At 48.6% G+C, this 23,238-nt stretch overlaps 2 protein-coding genes across 2 annotated transcripts in view; one reads left to right on the forward strand and one right to left on the reverse strand.

Annotated features, from left to right (window-relative positions):
• The first annotated feature begins 263 nt into the window (after positions 1-263).
• On the forward strand, positions 264-12,166 carry ATP1B1 (ATPase Na+/K+ transporting subunit beta 1). The gene is made up of 6 exons (XM_065742055.1): positions 264-534; positions 2,218-2,346; positions 8,537-8,692; positions 9,190-9,374; positions 10,984-11,064; positions 11,334-12,166. The coding sequence occupies exons 1-6, from the start codon at positions 435-437 to the stop codon at positions 11,598-11,600; spliced, it is 918 nt and encodes a 305-aa protein (XP_065598127.1). The 5' UTR covers positions 264-434; the 3' UTR covers positions 11,601-12,166.
• A 304-nt stretch (positions 12,167-12,470) lies between these two features.
• Positions 12,471-23,238, reverse strand: part of NME7 (NME/NM23 family member 7) — an 83,702-nt gene continuing 72,934 nt past the window's right edge. The window contains exon 12 of the mRNA XM_065742045.1: positions 12,471-12,784. Coding sequence (XP_065598117.1) covers positions 12,752-12,784 — 33 coding nt within the window. The 3' untranslated portion in view covers positions 12,471-12,751. The remainder of the gene's footprint in view (positions 12,785-23,238) is intronic.

Below are 23,238 nucleotides of genomic sequence, written 5' to 3' on the forward strand. Positions count from 1 at the left end.
GCTGCGGGCAGGTGCCGCGCGGCGGAGGCGGCGCCGGCTTTGCACGGAGCGCCCCGCACGTGAGCGCGACGGCCGTACCCGCCACACCTGCGCGCGCCCCCGGCGGCGCGGGCGCGAGCACCGCACGAGCCGCTCACGAGCCCGACTCCGCCCGCCGGGCCCCGCCCTCGCGCCCCGCCGCCGGCTCCCATTGGCCGCGCCGCCGGGGGGCGGGAGCCGGCGGCGTATATGAAGGGGCGCGGCCGGCGGGGAGCGCGGCCGCTCCGTGTGCCCGGTGGGCTCCGCTCGCTTCTCTCCCTCTCGCGCCGCCGCAGCGGCCCGCGGTAGCGTCCCCGCCCCGCAGCGGGGTCCCACGCCTCCCCGAGCCCGGGGCGCGGAGTCCGGCCGGGGCCCGCCCGATCCGACGTTAGCGCCCTCTCCTCCCGCCGCTCACCATGGCCCGCGGGAAGGCCAAGGACGGCGACGGCAACTGGAAGAAGTTCATCTGGAACTCGGAGAAGAAAGAGCTGCTGGGCCGCACCGGGGGCAGCTGGTGTGAGTGCGGGGCCGGGGCCGGCGGGCGCTGCGGCGGAGCCACGCCTCCATCCCCTGCGGCGGAGCTGCGGCGGGGCCGGGGGCTGCGCGCCTACCGCGGCGGGGCGGGCGTGCAGGTGGGCCGGGCCGCGATGGGGTGGGTGGGGTGGGCCGACCTTGGCGAGGGCGCCTCGTCCTTGGGGCGCCTTCCCCGGCATCGCGGCGGCGTTGCAGCGCAGGTGCTGCGGGCGGGGCGGCGGCGGGGAGCGCTCCCCGTGCCCGTTACGGGGTCGCTCCTTGGGCTGCTGGACCGCTGCCCAGGGACGTGCCGACCTGTTGCGGGAGGCTTTCTCATCTGGTGCCGCACGCTCGGGCCCAGACCTGTGCGTTTTCGGAAAGCTTGACCTTTAAGGTGCCTTTGGTGCTAAGAGCATCCTGCATGGGAAGCTGATTAAATACGCCACCTCCCAGCACGCCGGCCTTTTGATGTGACAGAGCTCAAAGGCGTCCTTACGCTGCAGACAACGGCGCTAGTGTTTGGTTTGTTACAACAGCACCTCCTATGACCATGCTCTGGAAAAAATTTCCAAATGCCTCTGACGTCACGGCCATTGGTTTTACGCTGCTTGGATACCAAAGAGTGTTTTTAACTCGTGGAGAACCGCACTGTTGCACCAAGCTCTGCCCGCCAGCTCCGGCTGTGGCACACACCAGGAGGACAAGAGGATGGAGTGCCTGCTGACTGCATCCCTCGGCCTCCATTGCTGGCAGTTTCCCTGCTCCTGGTTCCTTAGCAGATGAGAAACAAAACCAGCTGGAGACAGCTAGCTGCTTTAATCAGGAGGCTTCTCCACTGATGGAGGCTTTTGTGCTGAGGCTCAGGAGAGGAGGAATACTTTCACCTGCTGCGCCCTCCCTTGCCCTTGTATCTGCTCACCTTGAGGCCTCCAAACAGGCCTCCTCGCCCTGGCCTGCAGCAAGGTCAGGGCACTGGGATCAAGTGCTCCACGCCTGCTGCACTGCCTGGCTTGTCCCTGCAGCCCTATTAGCATACAGTTGCTTGGCATGGGCTGACTTACCCTGCAGGCAGCCTGGTGATGCCTAGTACGGCATGTTACTGTGCAGTTAATCAGTTGAGATAATCTCTGTAAACCAGTAACCGATACCCAGAGTACGAGCTGCGCTGTGTCTGAGGTTATTTTCATCATCTCTGTTCAGACCAAAATCGAATTCAGTCTTTTATTGCTGAACTCTGGTTTTTAATTGGCATCGGCAGTGCCTTTATAGATATGAGGTTGGAAAATACAGAGTGCTGTAATGAGTGCGAGTCCTTCACTGCATTTGAGATGGAGCATCTGTGATTATTTGGGCCCGATTACTGCTTCTGTTCTCAGATAGAAGCCAGACTATGAATTACCAGGGAAGGTCAGACTTCACCGGTGATCGTAAACCAGAATCTAATGGCTCCTTAAGATTCCCTGGAAGCAGCTTTGAGGCACAAAGTGTGGAATGGATGTCCTTCAGAAATGTACTATGTGCAGCCTGTCTTCACCTCACTGGGCTTGTGCCCCACCAAAGCCTGTCACCTTGTGGTGGCATTGCTCAGTTAAGGATCCATGGAAATACAGAAGAATGCATTCTGATCTTTGTGCTCAGAATGCCAAGTCTTGGGGTTTGATTCATCTTTGCGTTCTTCTCTTGCAGTTAAGATCCTCCTCTTCTATGTCATCTTCTATGGCTGCCTGGCAGGGATCTTCATTGGGACCATCCAAGTGATGTTGCTCACCGTCAGTGACTTTGAACCCAAGTACCAGGACCGAGTGGCGCCCCCAGGTAACTGGATGGAGGCACGTGCCTCGCTGGTGCAGTCTGTTTGGGGGCAGTTCAGTTACCTCGGGAAGGAGGATGAAAGCAGTACGTCCTTGCTGCAGTGCATATTGCTGGGGGGGGGGGTTATGTACCAGGCCTTCTGTGAGCAGCACTGGTGCTTGAAGGCAATCCTGTTGGAATTGCAGTACAGCAGGTGTTCCTCCTGCCTGGGAGGAGCTTGAACGTGGATTAATGTTCTCCCCTTAGACTGACTTGGGGTGAGGCTGGGACTTCACTTGGGAACGAGCAGTGCAAAGAGCTTGGGTTCAGATTCTTTCGTAGCCACTGTGTTCCCATGGGGAAAACGAGGGGACAAAGGTAAAACACTTTTGTTAGGTAAACTGGGGTGCAGAAGGAGAAAGGGGCAACACCATTTCTGGGTGCGCTTACTGAACTGCATTGGTTCACGCTAAGTTATGTTGCATGAGCTACACAAGGCAGTGGCAGATGCGGAGTTGGGAGGGTTAGAGGTGGGGCTGGTGTCACCCGATGCAGAGCCTTCCTCTTCTGGATGGAGCGGGGCTCCTCCTGAAACGCAGGTACCTGCTCGAGTTGTGCCCAGCCTGCCTCCCGCGGCCACTGCCGCAGGGTCCCTGCTCTGCCTGCTGCCTCCTGCGGCAGCGCTGCGCATGGGGGAGCTGCGCACTGCTGCTTTCCCGTATCGGCAGTGACCTTGAGGCTGCTTGGCACTGCCTATGGTAATGATCTGTCTCCAGTTGCTCTGTGAAACAGCTTTTAATAACGGTGGTATTTAAGTGACAATTGTGAGGCTGATGGCTTGTGGCTGCAGAAGCTGGCTCTGGTGCCACACGGTGTCTTACAGCCGTGCTGTCTGCAGGGCTGTGCCGTAACTGTTCCCTGCTCTTAACGACGCAGGGAGTGCTGCCTGCAGCAGAAGGTGCCAGTATCTCAGCAAAGAACCATCTCTTTTGGATAGCTGCTTTTCCACCAACACTTTGAGAAGAGAATGGGGAAGGAACTGCTGTCAGTGTGTGGCAGTTCCTAAGGTGCTGGTGTGGCTGGGATAAGCACTGCTGTGATACTGGCAGTAAGGATTCAGTGTTGCTGACGCTAACCAGGGCTGTTAACTGCCTTTGAAAGACAAACATGGCTAATGGGGAATAGATATTTCTTAAATGGGTTTTTCCCCAGTTGAAGTCCAGACGTGAAATAATTAGCAGAAGAGCCTGCGGATCTTGGGTTGCATCCAGACAGCCTTGCTGCTTAGCCCGATGTCACCTAATTACTCATTCTAGGTAAACTGTTAGGATCACAAACTGCTGTTAACACAGGGCAAGTTGCAAAGCAGCTCTGTAGTAAAGTTTTTGTGCAAGACTTCAGCCTGCAGGGTGTTTGTCTCTTAATTGCCTTTGTCTCTTAATTGCCTACTGCACTGCTTCTGAGCTTTGTCTTTCCTTAAAAAGTAAAGGGAAATGAATTCTGAGATGCTGTCTTAGCATGTACTACAGAAATCAGAACGGAGGAAGAAACAAGGTTTTAAGGGATTTTCTGAGTTTGAAATGGGCTTACAGGACTGAAATGCAGCAGAATGAAAAAATTCAACTCTTTGAACGAATAGCAGTATGCAGCCTAATAGAGAAGGTTTAAAGAACAGCTGTAATGGCATATGCTCACTGTTTAAAGTGATCATTGTGCCCATGAATAACGTAGAGCCCTTTGCACGGCATCATCCAGTGTCACCTGTGGACAAGTGAAGTGTGGCAGGCTTTGGCTCTTGATGCAGTGTTTGTTCCTGACTCTTCAATTAGACCGTAGCGTATCAAAAACCAACTTTTAACATAGTCTTTCATAGAGACTGACCCTATAGTGGGCTGCTGCCAATCCCTGTGTTCCTGTAGTATGCAGAGGTCTTCCTACATTGCTAACGGAACTGCTCCTCTGGCGGTTAAGCACGTGTTCACTCATGTGTTTGGTGAGCATCTAACTCTAATTTTCCATGAACTGAGAGCCCTGCAGCCTATGAACTATGTTGTTGTTTTTTTTAAAAAGTGTTACACAATTCTAGTTCCTGGTTCTTGTAGGGGGAGCTGCAAGTATGTATAGTGGCAGCTTAGGGCCTCAGATGTCCTGGGAAGCTAGAAAACTTGATTTTGTTCCCATTAAATTCTCTGTCCTTGAGCAAAACTGTTCTGTGATCCCATAGTGGTTGGAAAAGGTGAATACTTGACTCTCCTGCAAGGTTTACAGGAGAAAGTGCTGTAGGGGCTGTTGTAATGTCATTCTAGTTCTGCACTGTGGAAGGCTCCTTACAGCAGCAGGAGATAACGTTTCATGGAATTACTGGTGTGGGAATATAGCTGTGAAGTGTGTTTGTAGCCAAATGTCATTTGTATGCTAATCGGATCGTGTGCTGAGCAGGACAGGGATTGATGCAGCTTTAGGGCAGCTGGGTGCTGCACCTTCTGTGGTGCTTTTTCCCTCTTGTGCCCTGGGTTGGGAGGAGCAGCACAGTCACCTCTTGTCCAGCCTTGCTCTGTGGCAGTAGGCACGGTAGGCTTCTGTGCGTGCTGTGCCTTGGACTCTCAGCCACAGTGCTCTCCCTGCTAGCAGGGAAGGGCCTGTTAACAGCAGAGTATTAAATGTGTTTGCTTTTTGAAACCCATTGTCTTCTGCAATGGAAATAGGGCTGTGTATCCTGCCATCTCATGGCGCTCCTGCATACTATGGTGTGCCCTGCAGCTGCTGCATAGGTGGGAGTGAGTGCTGCGTGTGCTTCGAAGCGGTGGGGGAAGAAGAGGAGGCCTGTTCCAGTTGGGAGAGCTCGTGTCTCTGCTGTGTTAAGTGCTGCCTGGGCAGTGGAGCAGCCTTTCCCACCAGACACTGTGTTCTCCATTGGGCTTATTCAGCTCAGATAGCAGCAGGGAGACGGAAACTGGGGTGACAGGAAAGCCCCAAGGAGCCTGTACCACCTCCTGTTGAGTCACACATCTGTTTCTGTCTCTTATCTCAGCACCTAAGCATGGAAAAACATCTGAATCTCAAGCTCCAGGGACACTGCCTCCAAGCCAAGCAGATTTACTGCGTTTGTAGAAAACTCGCACCTGCTTTTTTTGCACTTCAGAGCTGAGATAGAGGGTGATTAGAGTTTGGAAGGACATCAGTTAGTGTGGAGGCTTTCAAAGCCCACCCTCACTTAGTGTGTATCGTGTGGGGGTGTGAAGTAGGACTGGCGTAGTGGTTGCTAAATTTGTCATCTGTGTCTAGCGTTCAGACTCATTCTGAACCGTGGTGCTGGGAAATGAGCACTGCATGATGAAGCAACTGGAGTTCCTACAGACTTGCACAACTGCTGCTAGCAGCAGCCCTGACCTCCTGCTTCTAGTTTCTTCCCCTTCACCCTCAGGACAGTGCTTTTTTTTCAAGTGTTGCTCCTGCAGCTTGGAATGATGACCTCTGTGTGAAATGTTCAGTTCAAAAGGAAATGTGTTGTGTGGTTGTAATCCACAGCAGTATTCTGGAAGTGGAACTGTGGCTGGGGAGAAAAAATTGGTGTCTTTTCAGACTTGTCTGGTTTTAGGTATTTCAATACGTCTGGAGTTAAAAACTAATGAAAGGTGGTACCTGTTATTGAGGCGAGGCACCATTCATCTCTTGTGCACACAGTGCCAGTTGAGTGAGAGCAGTGGTCTTACTGCCTACTCCGTGAGGCAGTTTTAGAAATGGTATGTCAGAATCAGAAGTGGTTTTGTCACTGTTCTCCTGGAAATGAGTGCCTTGATTCTTCTGTGTCGTGTGCAGCAGCATCACCAGACATGGTAATGGCACGAGGCGACCTGTGGCACACAGATGTCATCTGAAAATGGAGAGAGTTTTTGTTTGGACTTCTGGTACTCGGGGCTTCATTCCTGTCTCTCAGCTTGCTGATGAATGCCTTCCTCATGGGCAAGAGTCCCTAAGAGCCTTATGCAACCTCGTACTTCCTTATTGCCTGCCAACCCCTGGCAGGTAGCACTGGGATGGCTCAACTGCCCCCAGTGCTTGTTTCAGTTCACCCAGTAGGGATGGGATGCTTTCAGAAAGGTCAGTGTTTTGGAGAGGTTACCCCCTCTTGTCTGATGGAATCAGCTTGAAAAAACAAAGTTGCTCAGGAAGGGCTCACCAGCAGTGCTGCTCTGGTAACAGCACTGAAGCTTTTGTTTTGGATGTGAACATGCAGGTGGTGCAGAAGGGATGACAAGGAAATAAATGATAGGGCTGTGTGTGTAGTCAGTCACATGCATGTGAGTATGGAAGTTGTGGTGGAAACCACTGATAGGTTTTTCATCCTCACATAGGTTTGCCTGTTTGACTCTGATATGGAAATGCTGATTTCCGCTTTGTTCTTGTCCTGAACAAAGCAAGCCCCTGTGCCACCACAGCATGACTTCCTGGAGTGCTGGGCTGAGCACAGCAGGCTGTGCTGTGGCTGATGTCAGTGGCCAGGGAAAGCTTTCTTCTGGAGATGCTGCTTGGGCTCTGGGGCTGCTCTGAGAAGGTCTGCAGGATGGGTCCTTTGGGCCAGGAGCCTGTTCTTTGGGTGTGTGGCCAGGCTCTCGTGACAGCAAGCTTGTGACTTTCCCAGAGGCTGCAGGGCTCACTCTGCCCTTCACCCTCACTGTACCTGCCTGAGTGGCTGTGGGTGCGATAAAAAGCAAGTGGGGACTTCCTTGCTGCTAGCAGGCCTGAGTGAGCTAACAGCTCAACAGTGTGAGCGAAGCTTAGCAAGCCTGGCCGAGCTTTCCTCAGTATTATATTTACTCACTCAACTGATAACTGTAACTTGAACTCTGGAAGAGGCAGGCCCAGAGAGTCGCTCTGAGTAACTCCGGATTCATTGCTTCCTGGTGGATCAGTAACGTGAGGGGAGTTGCCAGGGTAGGATGAAGTCCCTTACTAAAACCAAACCTGACTTAGGAAAGCAAGGAACTGCTTGAAAAGGGCTTGAAAGCTCCACTGACTTTGAAGGGTGAGATTTAATTCTGCTGGTGGAATGGCAAACTGCTTCTGAATATGTCATGCTCAGCCTGGGCAGTTTGTACGAAGGGGAACTCGGAGAGGGCAAAGCTGCTTCCCGGAATAAAACCTGAAACCGCAGGCCGGGCGTCTTGCTATCTTCAGCCACCAGGAGCTGCCTGCAGGGGAACAAAGCTAATCTTTGTCCCAGGTTACAAATTCCACCTCAGTGGGTAGGGGGAGTGGTGAGCTGGCCGAGCAGGGACTGAGCAGAAGCACTCGAGTGGCTTTAGGAAAATGGCTGGAGTCACAAGCTGCTGCCCGCTGGGGCCAGCCTGCCGAGCTGCCCGAGCCTTGCACTGGAGGAACTTGTTGGCAACAGCCCTCTTCTGAGCTGTCAAAGCAAATGCTGTTCTCGTACTCCAATTTTTTTGTTCTAGCTTAAGTGAAGATGGCAAACTGAACGAAAGTTGAGACCCGAGTAATTACAGTGGCAGCCACAAAGGCAGCGTGAACTCTGGTTCCCATTGCTTTAAATTTAAGTGTTAGCCATGCATCAGTGCATTCAATTAAAACATGACCTAAACTTCACGCAAGAGCAGCTATTTCCAAGTCCCATACTGACAGGCGAGGGGCTTGGTGTTTTCATCGTCTGCAGACACTGCTTTTATCTAGTCCTTCCTGTCCATGCATTCTTTTTCTACTTGTCATCCTTGAGTCAAAACCAGAACCAGTCAGACAGCCCAAGATATAGGACAGCCTGGAAACATCTCTGGTGGATCGGTGTTTCCTAAACTTTGCAGCATTGCAATTTTGTGTGTAGGAGCTGGTGTCCCTGGGAGCTGGTGGTGAGGTTGCCCTCAGGCATGGGCAGCTTCCTGCTGTTCCTGGGGAGGAGGCAGGGGCCTGCAGTTGGCTGTTTTTCTGGAGGAAAGCCTTGACTTGCAGCCTGCCTTCTGGGGCTGTGATTTTATCTGTGCAGTGATGCAAACCTCATGATGAATATTCCAGGCTCCTGGTGGAAACTGGAGATAAGAACCCTTCAGAACCTCCTCCTTTAGTGAGCTTAAGCTGTTCTCTGTGAGTCGTGAGGCCTGAAAAATACAGATTAGTAATGCGGCTTTATGTGCTTTCTGTGTGCAGCACTGCCCACAGGCTGTGCAGCTCCCAAGTGTTCTCTTCCCGATTTTGCTTTCCTTAGGACTGACTCAAGTCCCCCAGGTACAAAAGACAGAAATTTCCTTTACCATCTCCGATGCCAAAAGTTATGACCCATATGTGAAAAATCTGGAGAAGTTCTTAAAGGATTACAGTGCTGATCAGCAGACTGAGAACATGGTCTTTCAGGACTGTGGAGGTAAGTCCCAATTATTTGCTACGCTGAGGGCTCTGACTCTGGTTTGTTGACACCTGGGGGTCAGTAGTGATGTTCTGTCTTCAGCTGCTCCTTTCCTCATACCAGTACCACACTGGTGGGCTTTAACTGGCAGGCTTTGGTTCCAGTCCTGTCAGCTGCTGATTTAAAAATGGGCTTGGACAGACCACACCTGGCCGGGGACATACCTGAAGCTTATTGAGAAGGATTGTGGCTGGGGACTTGCAGATTTCCCTTGAAGGTTGCAGCTACTTCCCCACAGTGTATAGCACTGACTTTATATCCCCCTGAAAGCCATGGAGAGTTTTATTGGTGACTTAGCTAGAGCCTGTGGCAGTAGTGTTGATGCAATTCTGCAAAACATGGGGTTCTGGGAGGTGGGCAGGTGGGGAATCCTGAGGGCACAGTGATGGAAAAATAGGGTTGTCCTGTTGAGGTCACACTGCATGTGGTTGTTTTTCTGTTCTCCCCCGTGACAGACGTACCTACGGATTACAAAGAGAGAGGACCATACAATGATGTCCAAGGTCAGAAGAAGGTCTGCAAATTCAGACGTGAGTGGTTGGAGAACTGTTCTGGGCTACAGGATAACACCTTTGGGTATAAGGATGGCAAACCATGCATTCTCGTGAAGCTCAACAGAATCATTGGCTTCAAACCAAAGGCAAGTACCTCTGCCCTTTCTAACTGAAGCTACTGATAAGGGGGGGGGGAGCTGGTTGCAGATTTGCTGTGGGTCTGGAAAAGCCTTTCAACTTGTGCCTGCTTTTCTGCCTCTGTAGAGGTATCAGTGTTAACCCCATTCTGTGAGACTGCATTGTATGGCTGGCTTTAAAAATGCTTTCATTAAAAAGCATCAGAAAAGGCAGGCTGCAGGTTCACAGCAAGTAGCCATGAGATGTCACAGTGCAGGCTCCTGCTCAACTCTGGTGACTTGCAGAGCCTGCTAACTGAATTACTGCGATGAGGTATTTTCTTCAAGCCATAAAACCATGTTGCCTGTGTGCTTCAACGTGCTGGTCCCAGACCTACGATGCCTGCAGTAGGATCATCCAGTTGTGCTGTGCCTCAGATGCCTTCTCCAGGCGGTGCCGAGCTGCCTGCCTTGCTGAAACCACTTATGTCCATGGAGTAGTGCTATATTCGGTATTAGACTATAAATGGGAAACTACATCTGAGAGCAGCAAGAAAGGCAAGGGCTATTGAAGGCAGCCTCAGAAGCACTGTGTGCTGTTCTGCCCCATGTTTGGTGCCACAGCCAGTGACAGGTTTGTGGTAACATTGAAGGAAGTGAATCTGGGCGTGAACTGTTTTTACTTTCATTTCTTCCCCTCAGCATGTTGAGTTCTTACGGAATTTTTTGGTGTTTCAAGTGGCAGAGTACAAGTTACTAGATGAGGCACGGTGCTAAACTGCTACAGCTCTTGGATGGAAAGCTGTGCACGGGTACATCAGGCAGCCTGTGTCACCACTGATGGGTGTAGTTGAGAGGAGGGGAAAGGCTGCTGCACTGATGGGGTCAGAGACAGATTTTTCCCCATAAGAAAGGCTAGAGGAGGTCAGGAGGATTTTGAGTTACCTGACTGCAGGCAGACACTGTGTGTGCAGGAATTTCCTGCGCTGGCTGTGCGGCGGTTGGAGGGTGCTCTAAAAGGTGCAGTGTGATTGGGGAAGAGGAAGGTTTGGCGTGCATTGGAGAGGAGGGCCCTGCAGCTCTTGTGCTAGGGATGGCATCTGCTAGACTGGTCTGAGCTGTGCACGTGTATGAAGCTCTAAGAAGAGAGCAGAGGCAGAGCTGGCACTGCCAGCTTTCCCCAGAGCCCTTCCATGTGGGTGATGTCAAAGTTCAGGAACGTTGTCAGGGTGTGACCGCCTCTGTTGTTCTTTGCTGTGTGTTTCCAGCCCTGACTGCGCTCACCTGGCGGTCAGGTGGGTGACCTCCAGGCAGCATGTCTCCTTCTGCCACCATGTGATATTTGCACGAGTGAGCAATACTCTGCTGTGAGATGCTCTCTGCAGTGCCTCCATGAAATGAGAAATACTCTGCAGTGTCTGTAGGAGCAGGCAACAGCTTTGAGTGCACTGCCTGCAGTTGTGTCACTCTGCCTGTCCCAAGAACCACCAGCAATGGCTGCTGCTTCAGGAGCTGGGCCAGAGGGATTCCTGTTGGCCGTGGTTGGGTGCCACTGAGCTTTGCTGCTGTGAAGGTGCCCCGGTCTGTGAGGATGCATCGCACACTGTGTTAATGTTTCCCTCTTCTGGGTTTTCTTCAGGCACCAGAAAATGAGAGCCTCCCCCTGGAGCTTGCAGGAAAATACAACCCCTATCTCATCCCTGTGTTCTGTGTTCCCAAGGTAAGTGAGGCACAACGATGGAGAGGTGGGAGCTGCAGGCAGAGAGCTGGAGGGTCCTTGTCCCATGGCAGCCACCCCCTGCTGCCCATGAGCAGGAGCTTGGGGCTGCTCTCAGCTGGGAGCTCTTCCCTCAGTAGCAGGAGCCTCTGAGTGCCCTCAGCAGGATGGTGAGGCCAGAAGTGGCTGCTGAGTGTTGCACTGGAGTTCTTAGCAAGGGAACACAGCTACAAAATGGGTATGGTCACCTTCTTTTCTTTCCCCTGTCTCAGAGAGAAGAAGACTCAGACAAGGTTGGCGCGGTGGAGTACTATGGGATGGGAGGTTACCCGGGCTTTGCCCTGCAGTACTACCCGTACTACGGCAAGCTCCTGCAGCCGCGGTACCTGCAGCCACTGGTGGCAGTGCAGTTCACCAACCTGACCTACGACGTGGAGGTGCGTGTGGAATGCAGGGCCTATGGGCAGAACATCCAGTACAGCGACAAAGACCGCTTCCAGGGACGCTTTGATATTAAATTTGACATAAGAAGCAGCTGATTGTAAGCACAACTCTCTCTCCCCCCCCCTCCTCCTCCTAGCCATTTAAAAAAGGTTTAAAAAAAAAAAGAACAAAAAGAAAACCTACTAGTCTTGAACAAACTGTCATACGTATGGGACCTACACGTAATCTATATGCTTTACACTAGCTTTCTGCATTTACTAGGTTAGAATGTAAACCAAGTGTAGCAATAGCGACAAATATTTATTCTACTGTAAATGACAAAAGAAAACAAAATTGAGCCTTGGGACATGCCCATTTTTACTGTAAATTATGATTCCATAACTGACTTGTAGTAAGCAGTGTTTCTGGCCCCTAAGTATTGCTGCCTTGTGTATTTTATTTAGTGTACAGTACTATAGGTGCATACTCTGGTCATTTTTCAAGCCATGTATCGTATCTGTTTTCTACTTGTGAGCAAAGACTTCTGCTGTCCAAGGTGTAAATACTCAATGGGACTAGAACTGGCATGATACTTCTCCTCATTTTGTTCCTTTGAAAAGAAAGGCCCACCTGTGAGACTATTCAGCAGCACTCCATAAGGCTTCCGACTTTCCTGTGGTGTTAGGGTGTTTCATTTGGAGGGGTGGCAGGAGAGACTGACTTAAGTGAGGTTAACGACACGCTCTGTAGCGAATGCTGTCTCTCTCTCCACCTTTCCTTCATCCCCAGTGTGTCCAAGAGAGAGCTGGGTCAGGCTATCGCTGTCCTCAGTGATAGGCACAACTCTTTGCTTTGTATATTTTCTTTGGTTTTGTTTCTCCTTTCTTTTCCTTCCGGAGGCATCGCACACTGTGGTGCTAATGTCTTTATTGAATGTTTTAACCATTTTCATGGTGGATGAATTTTATATTTATGCAGTTGTACAATTTTATTTTTTTTTCTGCAAGGAAGTGTAATGTATGAAATAAACCAAAGTCACATGTTTGAAAATAAATCTTTATTTTAAACTTTATAAAAGCAATGCAGTACCCCATAGAATGGTGTTAAATGTTGTCTAAAGTGCAAAACTCTATGTTCTAACATGTAATACTAGCCAGGAGTACAGTGCTCTTGTTGATCTTGTATTTCAGTCAGGTTGACATATTGGACAAATAAATGAATGAACACTGCCTTGTGCCTGTGCCTTCTGCTTTGGGGGTGGGAGCTCTCAGGTGTCCAGGATTCTGAAGAAGTACTGCACCTGTTTCAAAAACAAAACGCATCTTTCTCATTTCCAGCTGAGCTGGAGAGGACTGAAGCATCCGTTGTCATAAGCATGGACCCAATTGACACGTCTGCTGTGGGTCAAAGTGTTCTGCAGTGAAGCAGTAGCTGAACAGTGAAGCCAGCTGCTCCCTTGGAGGCTGCAGCCGCAACCGTGCTTGCCAGCTCACCACCTCTGTCGTTACTGCGTGTTCTCCAGGCCCAGACTGCCAGCAGGAGCAGCCTGGAACACCACCTTCAGCCATCATGCGCTGCTGGGGCTCAACAAAGAGTAATTGAAGCACTAAACGCTGCCCTGCGGGCACGGCAAGCATGGTGTTAAGCAGGAGCCCGCGGCCGTTGGGCGCCTAGCAGTCAGTGGGGTGACACTGCCATCAATCGCGGGGCTGCGTGGATCACGGTTTCCTTAGACACAACCTCACCCCTACAATTCAAGTCCTGCGTGCATGGCATTAGAGAAACACAAAGCTTTAGCTTTCAAAGCACCAAGTGATAGCCAGGTAATTTACCTCCTAATTTACCAAGTAAGAGCAAAGTCCAAGCATGAAGTACTAATAAAAACAATGTCTCATTCCAGGGTTTGGCTGAACATCATAGAAACCTTAGAGATCTGTGTGTCCTTCAGCAGGCAGGTGTCACAACGTACTTGTAGCATACACCCTGATTAATGTGCTATAAACTAATACAACTCCAAGCTTCTGTCCTCAGCTGACAGACATCCCAGCACCAACACCAACACAGTGACCTCGCATCACCCACGGACAAGGCACCCCCATGGGGACCAGGCAGGTGCCATGACAGCCTCACTGCCACCAGGCTGCTGTTGGTTTCCTTGGTTGTTTTTTTTTGTCTTGTGCTGTGTTGCAGATGCATAAGCTGCTTGTCTTCAGGCTGCCTCGCTGCCTTACCACCTGGCAGTACTTCACCCTACAAACCACCCACCTGAACACTTTGTCCTTTCTGCCAGGTTGGCTCAGCACCGTTAAGTACAGATATAACCATTAACATGAACTTTATCACCCACTGCTGTTGATACAGGGCACCTGTATTTCTGTGCTAGAGAGACAGATGCAGAAAAATAAATACTAAAACAGCGGAGTGACACATTTAATGACAAGCACCTTTAAAGCCCATGCCAGCACTACCCCTTGCACAAATACACAACAGCAATCGGGGTTAACCAATTGCCAAACCTGAGAACTACTGGACTGCTCCCTTGGTCCCAAGCACCCAAAACCACTCCTCAGACAGCCCCAGCCCTCCAGGCTGCTGCAGGACACTGAACCAATGGCTCCTGCTCACTATCGGTTGGCACCAAAGGTGTTTGCTCTGACCCCTTGGGTCCTTTTGGCAGGCTAATGACAATAATGTCCAGGAATTAATAACAGGGATGAACAACTGCGACTCTCTGGCTCTGACTCTATAAACTGCTTCATGCAGGAGGAGTTGAGAGCTGCTTCACTCCCCTGAAGAAACACACACACTCTGATGGGGTCAGCCGCTCCCCCTGGAAGCTTCCAAACGTTACCGCTAAGTTTCAGTAGTTAATAAGGAAGGCAATAATGAAATCCAGTCGAATGCCCTGGCAGAGCACAAGTAATTATCATCATTTGAACAATGTGTGCATGGAGCATGGAGAGCCAGGCAAAATCAGAGAAAAAAGGAAAGAAATCAAGTGAGGCATCCAAGGGAGAGCAGAAGATCTGGGTAAGAACCCAGGACCCAGTGCAGGCACAAATTGTCCTCAAGATTTCAAGCACAAGCGGTACAGATATCTGCAATTTACTTCTCCTTCTACTCAAAAAACAAAGCAAGAAGCAGTGCTGATGGCAGCTGTTGGCCAACACGGCTTAGCTCAATAATGACATAGAATGACAGAACGGTTGGGTTGCAAGGGACCTCAAAGACTGTGTGGTTTTAACCCTATACTGTGCGCAGAGCTGGCACACACCGGCTCAGGCTGCTCAGGACCCTGCTGCACCACTCAGCTTGCTGTCAGCTACAAACTTGCTGAGGGTGCACTCAATATCCTTGTCTGTGCTGTCAACAGAGTTACCAAACAGTTCTGGTCCCAGTACTGACTCCTGAGGCATATCAGACTCCACCTGGACACTGAGCTGCTCACCACAATTCTTTGTGCAGTCAACCAGCCAATTTCTTACCTACTTTGTAGGTACATGCATCAGATTAATCTTTCTTCAATTTAGAGACAAGGATGTTGTGTAGCACAGTGTCAAATGCACAAGTCCAAGCAGATGACATGAACTGTATTCTTGTTTTCCTCACTGTCCCTCCCAGCTCAGGGTATCCTGCGGTTCACCATAAAGCCAGAGCAAGGCACACCTTGAACAGTAGCAGCATATGAGACACGCAGCAATCCTTATGTCCTGACACAGAAAAAATCCTGGCAATGAAAGAGTACCTCCGCAGTCATGGTCCAATCACACTGACCGTCGGGCTGGCAGTTTTGGACAAGCAGTGTTAGGCTGATGAGGAGACACATCAGTAAAAAAAAACATGCTGAGATCACAGATTCAATCCACATCCATCATTCAAAACATGCCAGCAGTTTCAGTCCTTCTTCACCACTGTCAAATCAGAAATGGCAGCCAGGAGATAGAAAGCTTTTTCATCCCTGTATTAATCTAGAGCCATCAGTCATCTCAGTGCCATTCAATGAGCCAGACACTCATCAGTACCTTCTCCATGAAATCCCTGTGAAACTGCAACTTCTTCACTCAGTGTAAGTAGCCCACAACATGATCCAGGGGGATCTTTGCTGACCTCAATTTACAGCATTGCTAATATGTACCACCGCTCCAAAACACAGAATCACAGAATTGTAGGGGTTGGAAGGGACTCCTAGGGATCATGGAGTCCAACCCCCTGCCAAAGCGGCTCCCTAGCCCAGGTTGCACAGGTAGGTGTCCAGGTGGGTCTGGAACGTCTCCAGAGAAGGAGACTCCACCACCTCTCTGTGCAGCTGTGCCACTGCTCCGTCGCTGCACTGGGAAGAAGTTCTTGTTTGTCTTATAATTTTTCACAGGTTATCTCACCTTGAGGTCACTAGTAGAAAACAGAAATCTTTATGTTCATTAATGTTGTTTTGAACATCAACATGAACTTGGGAGCCTCTAGTACATCCCTGGAGGTGCTCAAGACCAAGCTGGATGGGGCTCTGGGCAGCCTCATCTGGTGGGAGGTGTCCCTGCCCACAGCATGGGGTTGGAACTGGGTGGTACAGCTGAGAATAAAAGACCCTATGCACACACAAAAAAATCCCCCACACCTTTCTAAGGGAAGGTTTTAATAAAGAAACACTACTCAATAACAGGGCATATCCTGCTTTATGCTGTGTGCTGCTAACAGCCACCTTGAACACAGTGTATAGTTATGATCAACTCAGAAAATATGGTGAAAGAGAATGGGAGATACATATTTTGTAATCTTACCGTACACTAGATAAATCTGGACATTAAACAGGATGCAAATGAGAGGATATCACAAGAATCATTAGGACACTACAATCAAGATACAAAGAAAGTGAGTTTTATGCTATTTACTATGTAACAGCACAAGAAAACAAGCAAAACCAAAACATGACAGCAAGCTCTGCTTTCACAAGGACCCGAGGTAACACAGTGAGATCCCAGGACCACTGCCTTCATGCTTCACACATGTCAAGTTTGGCTTTGTTCCCTACCCTCCATGCTTCAAATACATTTCAACACATACGTGCAGATGGATGACTTCAGTTCTCCTGTCAGTTACAGCCAGTATACAGTAGTCAGTCACTGACAAAAAAGGGGTTAACCCAATACAGAAAGTACAAATCTAGCTGATCATTTGCCTATCTGATCTCTGAGGCAGAGCTGGGAGATGCAGCTGGCTAAGTTCAGAAATAGAAATTCATGCAAAAACGTATTTGCATCACACTGCCATATGTGCCACAGGAAAACAGTGCTACTAATACAGTTGTAGGACTCTGTGCTTAAGAAATAAAGAGATCCTGAGCTCCTACAAAACTGTATAACAACAGCATCCACTTACTGCCTTTGCTGTGTAAGGTAAGTTTTTCTCTATTCTTGCTTTGATCTGCTACTGTGTTGCAGCTTAATTGCTGTGGTGTTTCAGCTGGAGGAACATGGAGGGGTAGAGGAAGCAGGGCCTGGGCTTTTGGGTTCAAAATGAGGGAACAAAGGCAGCAGCTGACTCAAAGGCACAAACTGGGCTTCAGGTGAGTTACAAAGAAGCATCATGCCTTCTCTCTGCCTTTATCTCCCCTCCACAGAATGACCTTGCTCAGTGCAACATGGACAGGTGCCAAAAGTCTAGCCCACACAGGTTACCTTCAGGTCAAGGTGAGACTTGAAGAGCTGCTCGGTTCACACTCATTAGCTGTTCCTCTCTAGCACGCGCTTTAAGAGAGCCCTGGCCTGGCAGAATGAGGGGCAACCACACCTCGTGTCTCACCCAGAAGAGGAAGCACAAGGGCTGAACTATTTCACTACTCTGTTTAAACAAGATTCTAATTTAGTTTGCCTGTCTGGCCCACAAGCATAATAATTATACAACTGATGTTCAAAATTAGGCTGCAAGTGACCCAATATCACCATTTAAAAAAAAAAGAAGAAAAGAGATTGATCATCACCAACATGTTCAAAATCCATCCCTCTATTAATTGTTATTTCACATCTTCCTTTCTCCTCATATAACGATTCAGTGGGCACGGCGGTGACGGGTCTGATGGTGGGACTAGATAATTTTAGAGGTCTCTTCTCATTCTCTGATTCTATAAACCTATGCAAAAAGCTTACTTAGTTCTCTGTACAAGTGTATATACAGCCTTGGGAAATGTTTGGAGATAGAATTCCAGTGCTAACATTCTCTGATATGCAAAAACGCCACCAAAAGAGAAGTTTTCCTACACTCCAGATTCTTTCCAACCTGCTCCCACAGCTGCTGGATAAAAAGTGTCAAGAAGTTAAAATGAAGAAGCACTTGGAATCATAAATAAGCATTACCTGACAGCTCTCTCTATAGAGCAGAGAGACTGAAACTTCCAACTGCAGCCAGAAATAGCTACTGCTTTGATGAAAACTCGCAAAAATAGAAACAACAACTAAACCTTCCAATTTTTCATTTCTTTTCACTGGAGATGATTAAAAGCACCTTACACTGGATTATGCAGCTCAGTACGAGCCCCTAATAAAAGGCTTCATTGCAAAATTGCCGTATGACTGAGTGAAACAATGGCTTCTTTATTAATATTTTAAAGACTCCTGAGGGAAATGCTGTACAGCTGAAATGCCCTCAGCAGAAGGTTCATTGCCATGCTATGCACTTCTGCTGTGTAATGTTTTACAAGCCGTGCTGCCCTGTGAATGGAGAGAGTTAGTTCTCAGCTGGTAGAGGCAGCTTGCATAATGCTGGACAAGTTAATTGGTAACGAGCAATGCAGGAGACCTTTGTTCAGAATGTGACACACACGAATTCCACACTAAGCACATTGACGCCTCTGAGAGTTACTCATTGACACGCTGTATTAAATGGCTTGAACTATACCTTGGTGCACCAAAAGATGAGTTTAAGAGAACTTCATCCCTCCGATGTCTTCTACCCTAAACTGCTGTGCATTTCCATCCTGCAGCACGCCCATGTGTAGAGACAATGGCAGTGGGCAGGAAGGAAAGCAGCCAGCAGAAAAAGGCAGGTTGGCAGGGAGCAAGAGTGCTCCTGTAACAGGACTCTGCTCTGATGGAATGGTTATGGGAAACATTTGTCATGTCCCCCTGCCTCCCCGTTCACTCTGAATAGCTCACCGGAACAGCCCGCTCCTCCTGGCCTCCTCATATACATGCAAAGGGAAAGGAGGAACAAGGTGTGCTTGTCATGACACTGCTTGGAACACCAGACCAAGGTACAGCTGGCTTCTAGCAGGTGGAATGCATGCTGCACCAAAAGCCCAAGGGCAGCTCTTCACCCTTCAGAGCACTTAGTTAACAGAGAGCCTAAGGAAAGCAATGCTGGTTTGCATCATCCACAGCGCTGGTCTGGACTAAGCACAAGAGTGAACTAGCCCATCTTGTCACTGCTTATTGTCTGCCATTGCCACCCACTGTCCTGAGGCTGGAATCAGCCAGCTGAACATCCTAGTGCCAGAACTTGGGCAAGTCTGTCCCCCAGGTCTCTGTCAGTAGTCTGTGCAGCTGGCTGATGCCATGCGTTTGTTTAGAAACTGCAAGCCAGTCCATCCCCCTGGCAGGGGAAAGAGCATCCAGCAGTACAGACTACCTGCTGACATTTAAAGTTATGGGGGAGAGCATCACACCATCATGGCATAGAATCATAGATTGCAAAGGATCTCAGAGCTGATGCAGCTCCTGCCCCTGCCGTGGGTAGAGCTGCCACCCACCAGGCTCAGGCTGCCCAGGGCCCCTTCCAACCTGGCCTTGAATGCATCCAGGGATGAGACAACCACAGTTTCTCTGGGCAGCCTGTTCAAAAAAAGAAACTTCAACAAATCAACCAACCAACCAAAAAACCATCTCTCAAAAGACAACAAATCCCATTCTTCTTTGATAACAGCAAAACCACCCCCACCCAGCAGGTTATTTTCATATCCACGGAAGCCACAAATAGCTCGGAGGCAAGGGAGAAGGCCAGCAGATGATCCTGGAGAAGTGTTCTCACTACTGCCTGGCTGGAAGGCTGCCTGTGACACTGAAAGCTGACCCATCTGCCTCCACAGTCCCCCGAAAGCAGAGCCTGATGGCAACTGGCAGCCACACGGAAACACACACACACTCCATGAGGAGTCAGTGGAAAGAGCATCCACAGATGCAGGCACAAGGCCAACAAGAAAGCTGGCACATTCTCCACAGAGACTGGCTTGACACCTCAGTGCACTCTACTGTTTCATACATAACCAAGAAGACACATACTCCCACAGCAAATGCTGTGTTATTGTCCACTAGAAGGATTAGTAATCCAGTAACATATCTCCCTCAGCAAAAGCAAGGTTATCCCACCCAAAACTCATACTGAAGGACATGGTTTAGCAGGGAAGTACTGGCGGTAGGTGGTCTGTTGGACTAGGTGATCTTGGAGGTCTTTCCCAACCTTGGTGATTCTATGTTTTGAACCATTTTGTTGCTTATCTCACCTATGACAGCATCCTCTACCTATATGTACTTATATACATATATGACTATTAAGCATTTTTCAATAATGTGAAGAAGCTGCAGGAGACTGACCGTGCCCAAACACCATGACATGGGAACGTAGAGCTTGTGGGGACAGCCCAGACATGGCAGGTTACACCTCAGCGGAGAGACCTTTCAGACAGCACACAGCCAGGGTAACCTATAGTCACCAGTACCTGGCTACAGAAAAAATGCCCTCCAGGAACCACGCACAAAAATATCTTGAACTGCATGGCATGGGTAAAAATTTACAGGCAGAAGATGACAAAACCTAGAGATACTGGCTTTGTAATAACTACAGATTAGGATAGCAGCTTTTTAATGGCTACAAATGATGTGGATTCCTGCATAATCTGGAAGGTGCTCTGCCACTGGAGCTGTGAGGAACTGAGGTGTGTGCACAGCACCACCTCCTGTGGGAAGTTGTACTCATTGTACTTCCAGTGATGCAAGATATTCACAGACTGATTTTTCATTTTCCTTCATTCTGTAAGGGGGCATGTAAAATTGTGAAGTCTGGTAGCCACAGCACGTTCCAGAGTGCTTCAACTAAGCACAGACCAGGAATGACTAATTTCAAGGAACCTTGTTTGTTCAGGGAATGCTGATTCATTGGATCTGATGGTTTGCCAACACACCTATTTCAATAGCACTTTTACCAGAAATGTTTCTCAATTCCAAGATGGTGAGTTGACAGCCAGAGCAATCTTTCACTGTGTGCACATGAAAGAAACAGATGTAAAACTGTCTCTGGTGTGTTTCTCAGATTCAGAAAAAATGTGAATCCAGGTGAGTACTGTAACTGTCTGACTAGTCGAAAGAGTACCTGCTTTTTAAAACAGAAAAGAACTGCCAAGATGTACCTGCCTTGTGCATGGGAAATAAATGCAAACTTCTGCTCTGAATGAATATTCTAAGCCACATTATCAAGTTGACCTGAAAAATAAAGAAACTGAGGTTTTAGCCATTACCTCTGAAACGCCAGTATCTCATAAATATTCCACGTCTAATTCTTTCCTTACTTTCTCCTTTCTCTCCTCTCCCCATTCAAATGGAAGACTTGCAGGAGAACTGTGAAAATGGACTGCTCTGAGCTATTTGTGCCTATATTTTGTCACTTGTGACAATACATTTCATACTGATATGAGGACACACAAGTATATGAAATCAATAAAACAGTGCCTAGCCCAGTAAGTCAAAGTGCTCTTCTAAGTGGCTTCAGGGCACGCTCCTCCTGTATCAGCATACTACCAAAAAATCAGCTGTTAGAGCTTTGCAACTAAAAATACACTGTTTTTTCCACATGGGCAGTTGTATTTTAGACTCATCTGCATCACACCTCATCTGCGGAGCCCAGCTGAGTTATTCATTAACTCTCTGATACGTTTCAGTCACTGCCCAAAACGTGAAGTAGTTTGTAGAACAAAGACATGACTTAAGGGTCAAACTAGGGGGAGCAAGTGCTGGTGTTTGTTTTTCAGGGTTTGGCTTGTTTGTTTGTTTTTTAGATTAAAAAGTGAATGTTCTTTTTTCCAGGTCCATGGAAAAGAGGTCCAACAGAAAACACTGGAAAACTACTGCACTTCATTAATTAAACATATTGTTCTAAAACCCTTACTGAGTTAATCAGCCCTTGTTCCTGAGAGTGTTGTCTCCTTTCCTCCCCCAGCATATCCCTTTCTCCATTATGATTTTGGGGTTGCCTTCCCTTTTTCTACAGAGCACTGAGTATGAACCACCAAAGACACCGAGAGTCTATTAACTTCAGAAAGCATCTGATCTTCAACTACCTGCCTCATCTCTATGAACAGTTAAGGACATTGCTCCATTTATGGACAATCAGCCAGCAGCTGTCACTATAAGCACTTTTAAAATCTCAGCTAGATCTTCAGTGATGAAAACTACAGAGGAGGAAGGGAAAATGTTAAAATATGTGGTATCTGGCACTGAGGATTCCTGAGTCTTCAAGAAAGCACTGGTATGTCCCCTTCTATACAGGAATTCATCCTTACTGTGCTTTGATAAATACTACGCATTTAAGGTACTCAATGGGATAGTGAGTTAGCCAGATATCTCCCTTTTCCATACCCATTTAGTTCTGGAGCTCAGAATTTCCCCCCAAAGTTAAGATACAGTAAGCTCTTCACCTTCCTAGTGACAAAGTGGCAATAGCAGCAGTCCCTTTGGCTACCTTGCCTCCAGGTTCCTCAGGGCACTGCTGATCATGAAGATGCGTGCACAGAACACGTGGCCACAATGGAGTCTGGAGTGTGGCAGAGACCCCTGAAACACTGCATTAACGTTTGCAATGTGAGCACTACATGTGTTGGCCAGCTCTCTGTACAAACCCACTGGGCTCACCACAAGCTCAGAGATACTGGAAAATCCACTGTGCAGGCCCTTCAGCCTGTAAGGAGAGGCAGTACTGGAAATGGGAGCATCTGGAAAATGGTAATCCAGCCATAAAACATGGTCAAGGTTGCAGAGAAGCTCTGAATCAGGTAGCAAATACCATTATTCACTGACTATCAGATTGACTCTGGCTGCTTTTGGGGCTGCAACAGTTGGCTAAGGCCCACCTCTCTGGTTGACCAAGAGTTTTGGAAAGCTTACATCACAGCATCCTCTTTCCAAAAATACTTACTGGGTTTAAGGGTGGTGCAAAACCTGACAGGATTCAGAAGTAAAATTAAGTCATTTTCTTTTCTACAAATTAAAATAGAAAATTGGAGGTGTATGTGGCAGGAAATGTAGAAAAAAGGAGTGTTAACAACTTAATGTCATTATTTGCAATAATGATTCTGCAATTCGCTTTCTAAAACTAGTTGCATTTATATTTATCTTCTCCAAAATGGAATACTAAGTCAGAACATCTACATACAGAATTGGAGAGCCAAAGAGACAAAATTTGACAAGGAGTTTGGCCAAGCTCACATAAAATCAGCACCAGAGTTAAAAATGAAACTGAAGTTCCTAGCTCCTAGTGCCTGACTTCAAAATGCCTAACAGATCTTTTCAAACAGCAAAAAGGAGTGCAATGATTGGCATACAGCCTGGGACTTTGAGCTACACTGGATGACACCTGCAATAGAGTAGCAATCTGGTACAAAAAACAATACCACCTGACAAAACGAATGAGACTGCTAGTGATTACAAGCTTTCCTTTGGGGTTTTTAAAAGGATTGTTCATCTTCCTACTGTAAACCTAGAAGATCAGATTTCCTCT

The sequence above is a fragment of the Cyrtonyx montezumae genome, unplaced genomic scaffold, assembly GCF_038088225.1.
Source record: "Cyrtonyx montezumae isolate F1298 unplaced genomic scaffold, pur_monq_1.0 scaffold_3, whole genome shotgun sequence".
In the NCBI taxonomy this organism is placed as follows: Eukaryota; Metazoa; Chordata; class Aves; order Galliformes; family Odontophoridae; genus Cyrtonyx; species Cyrtonyx montezumae.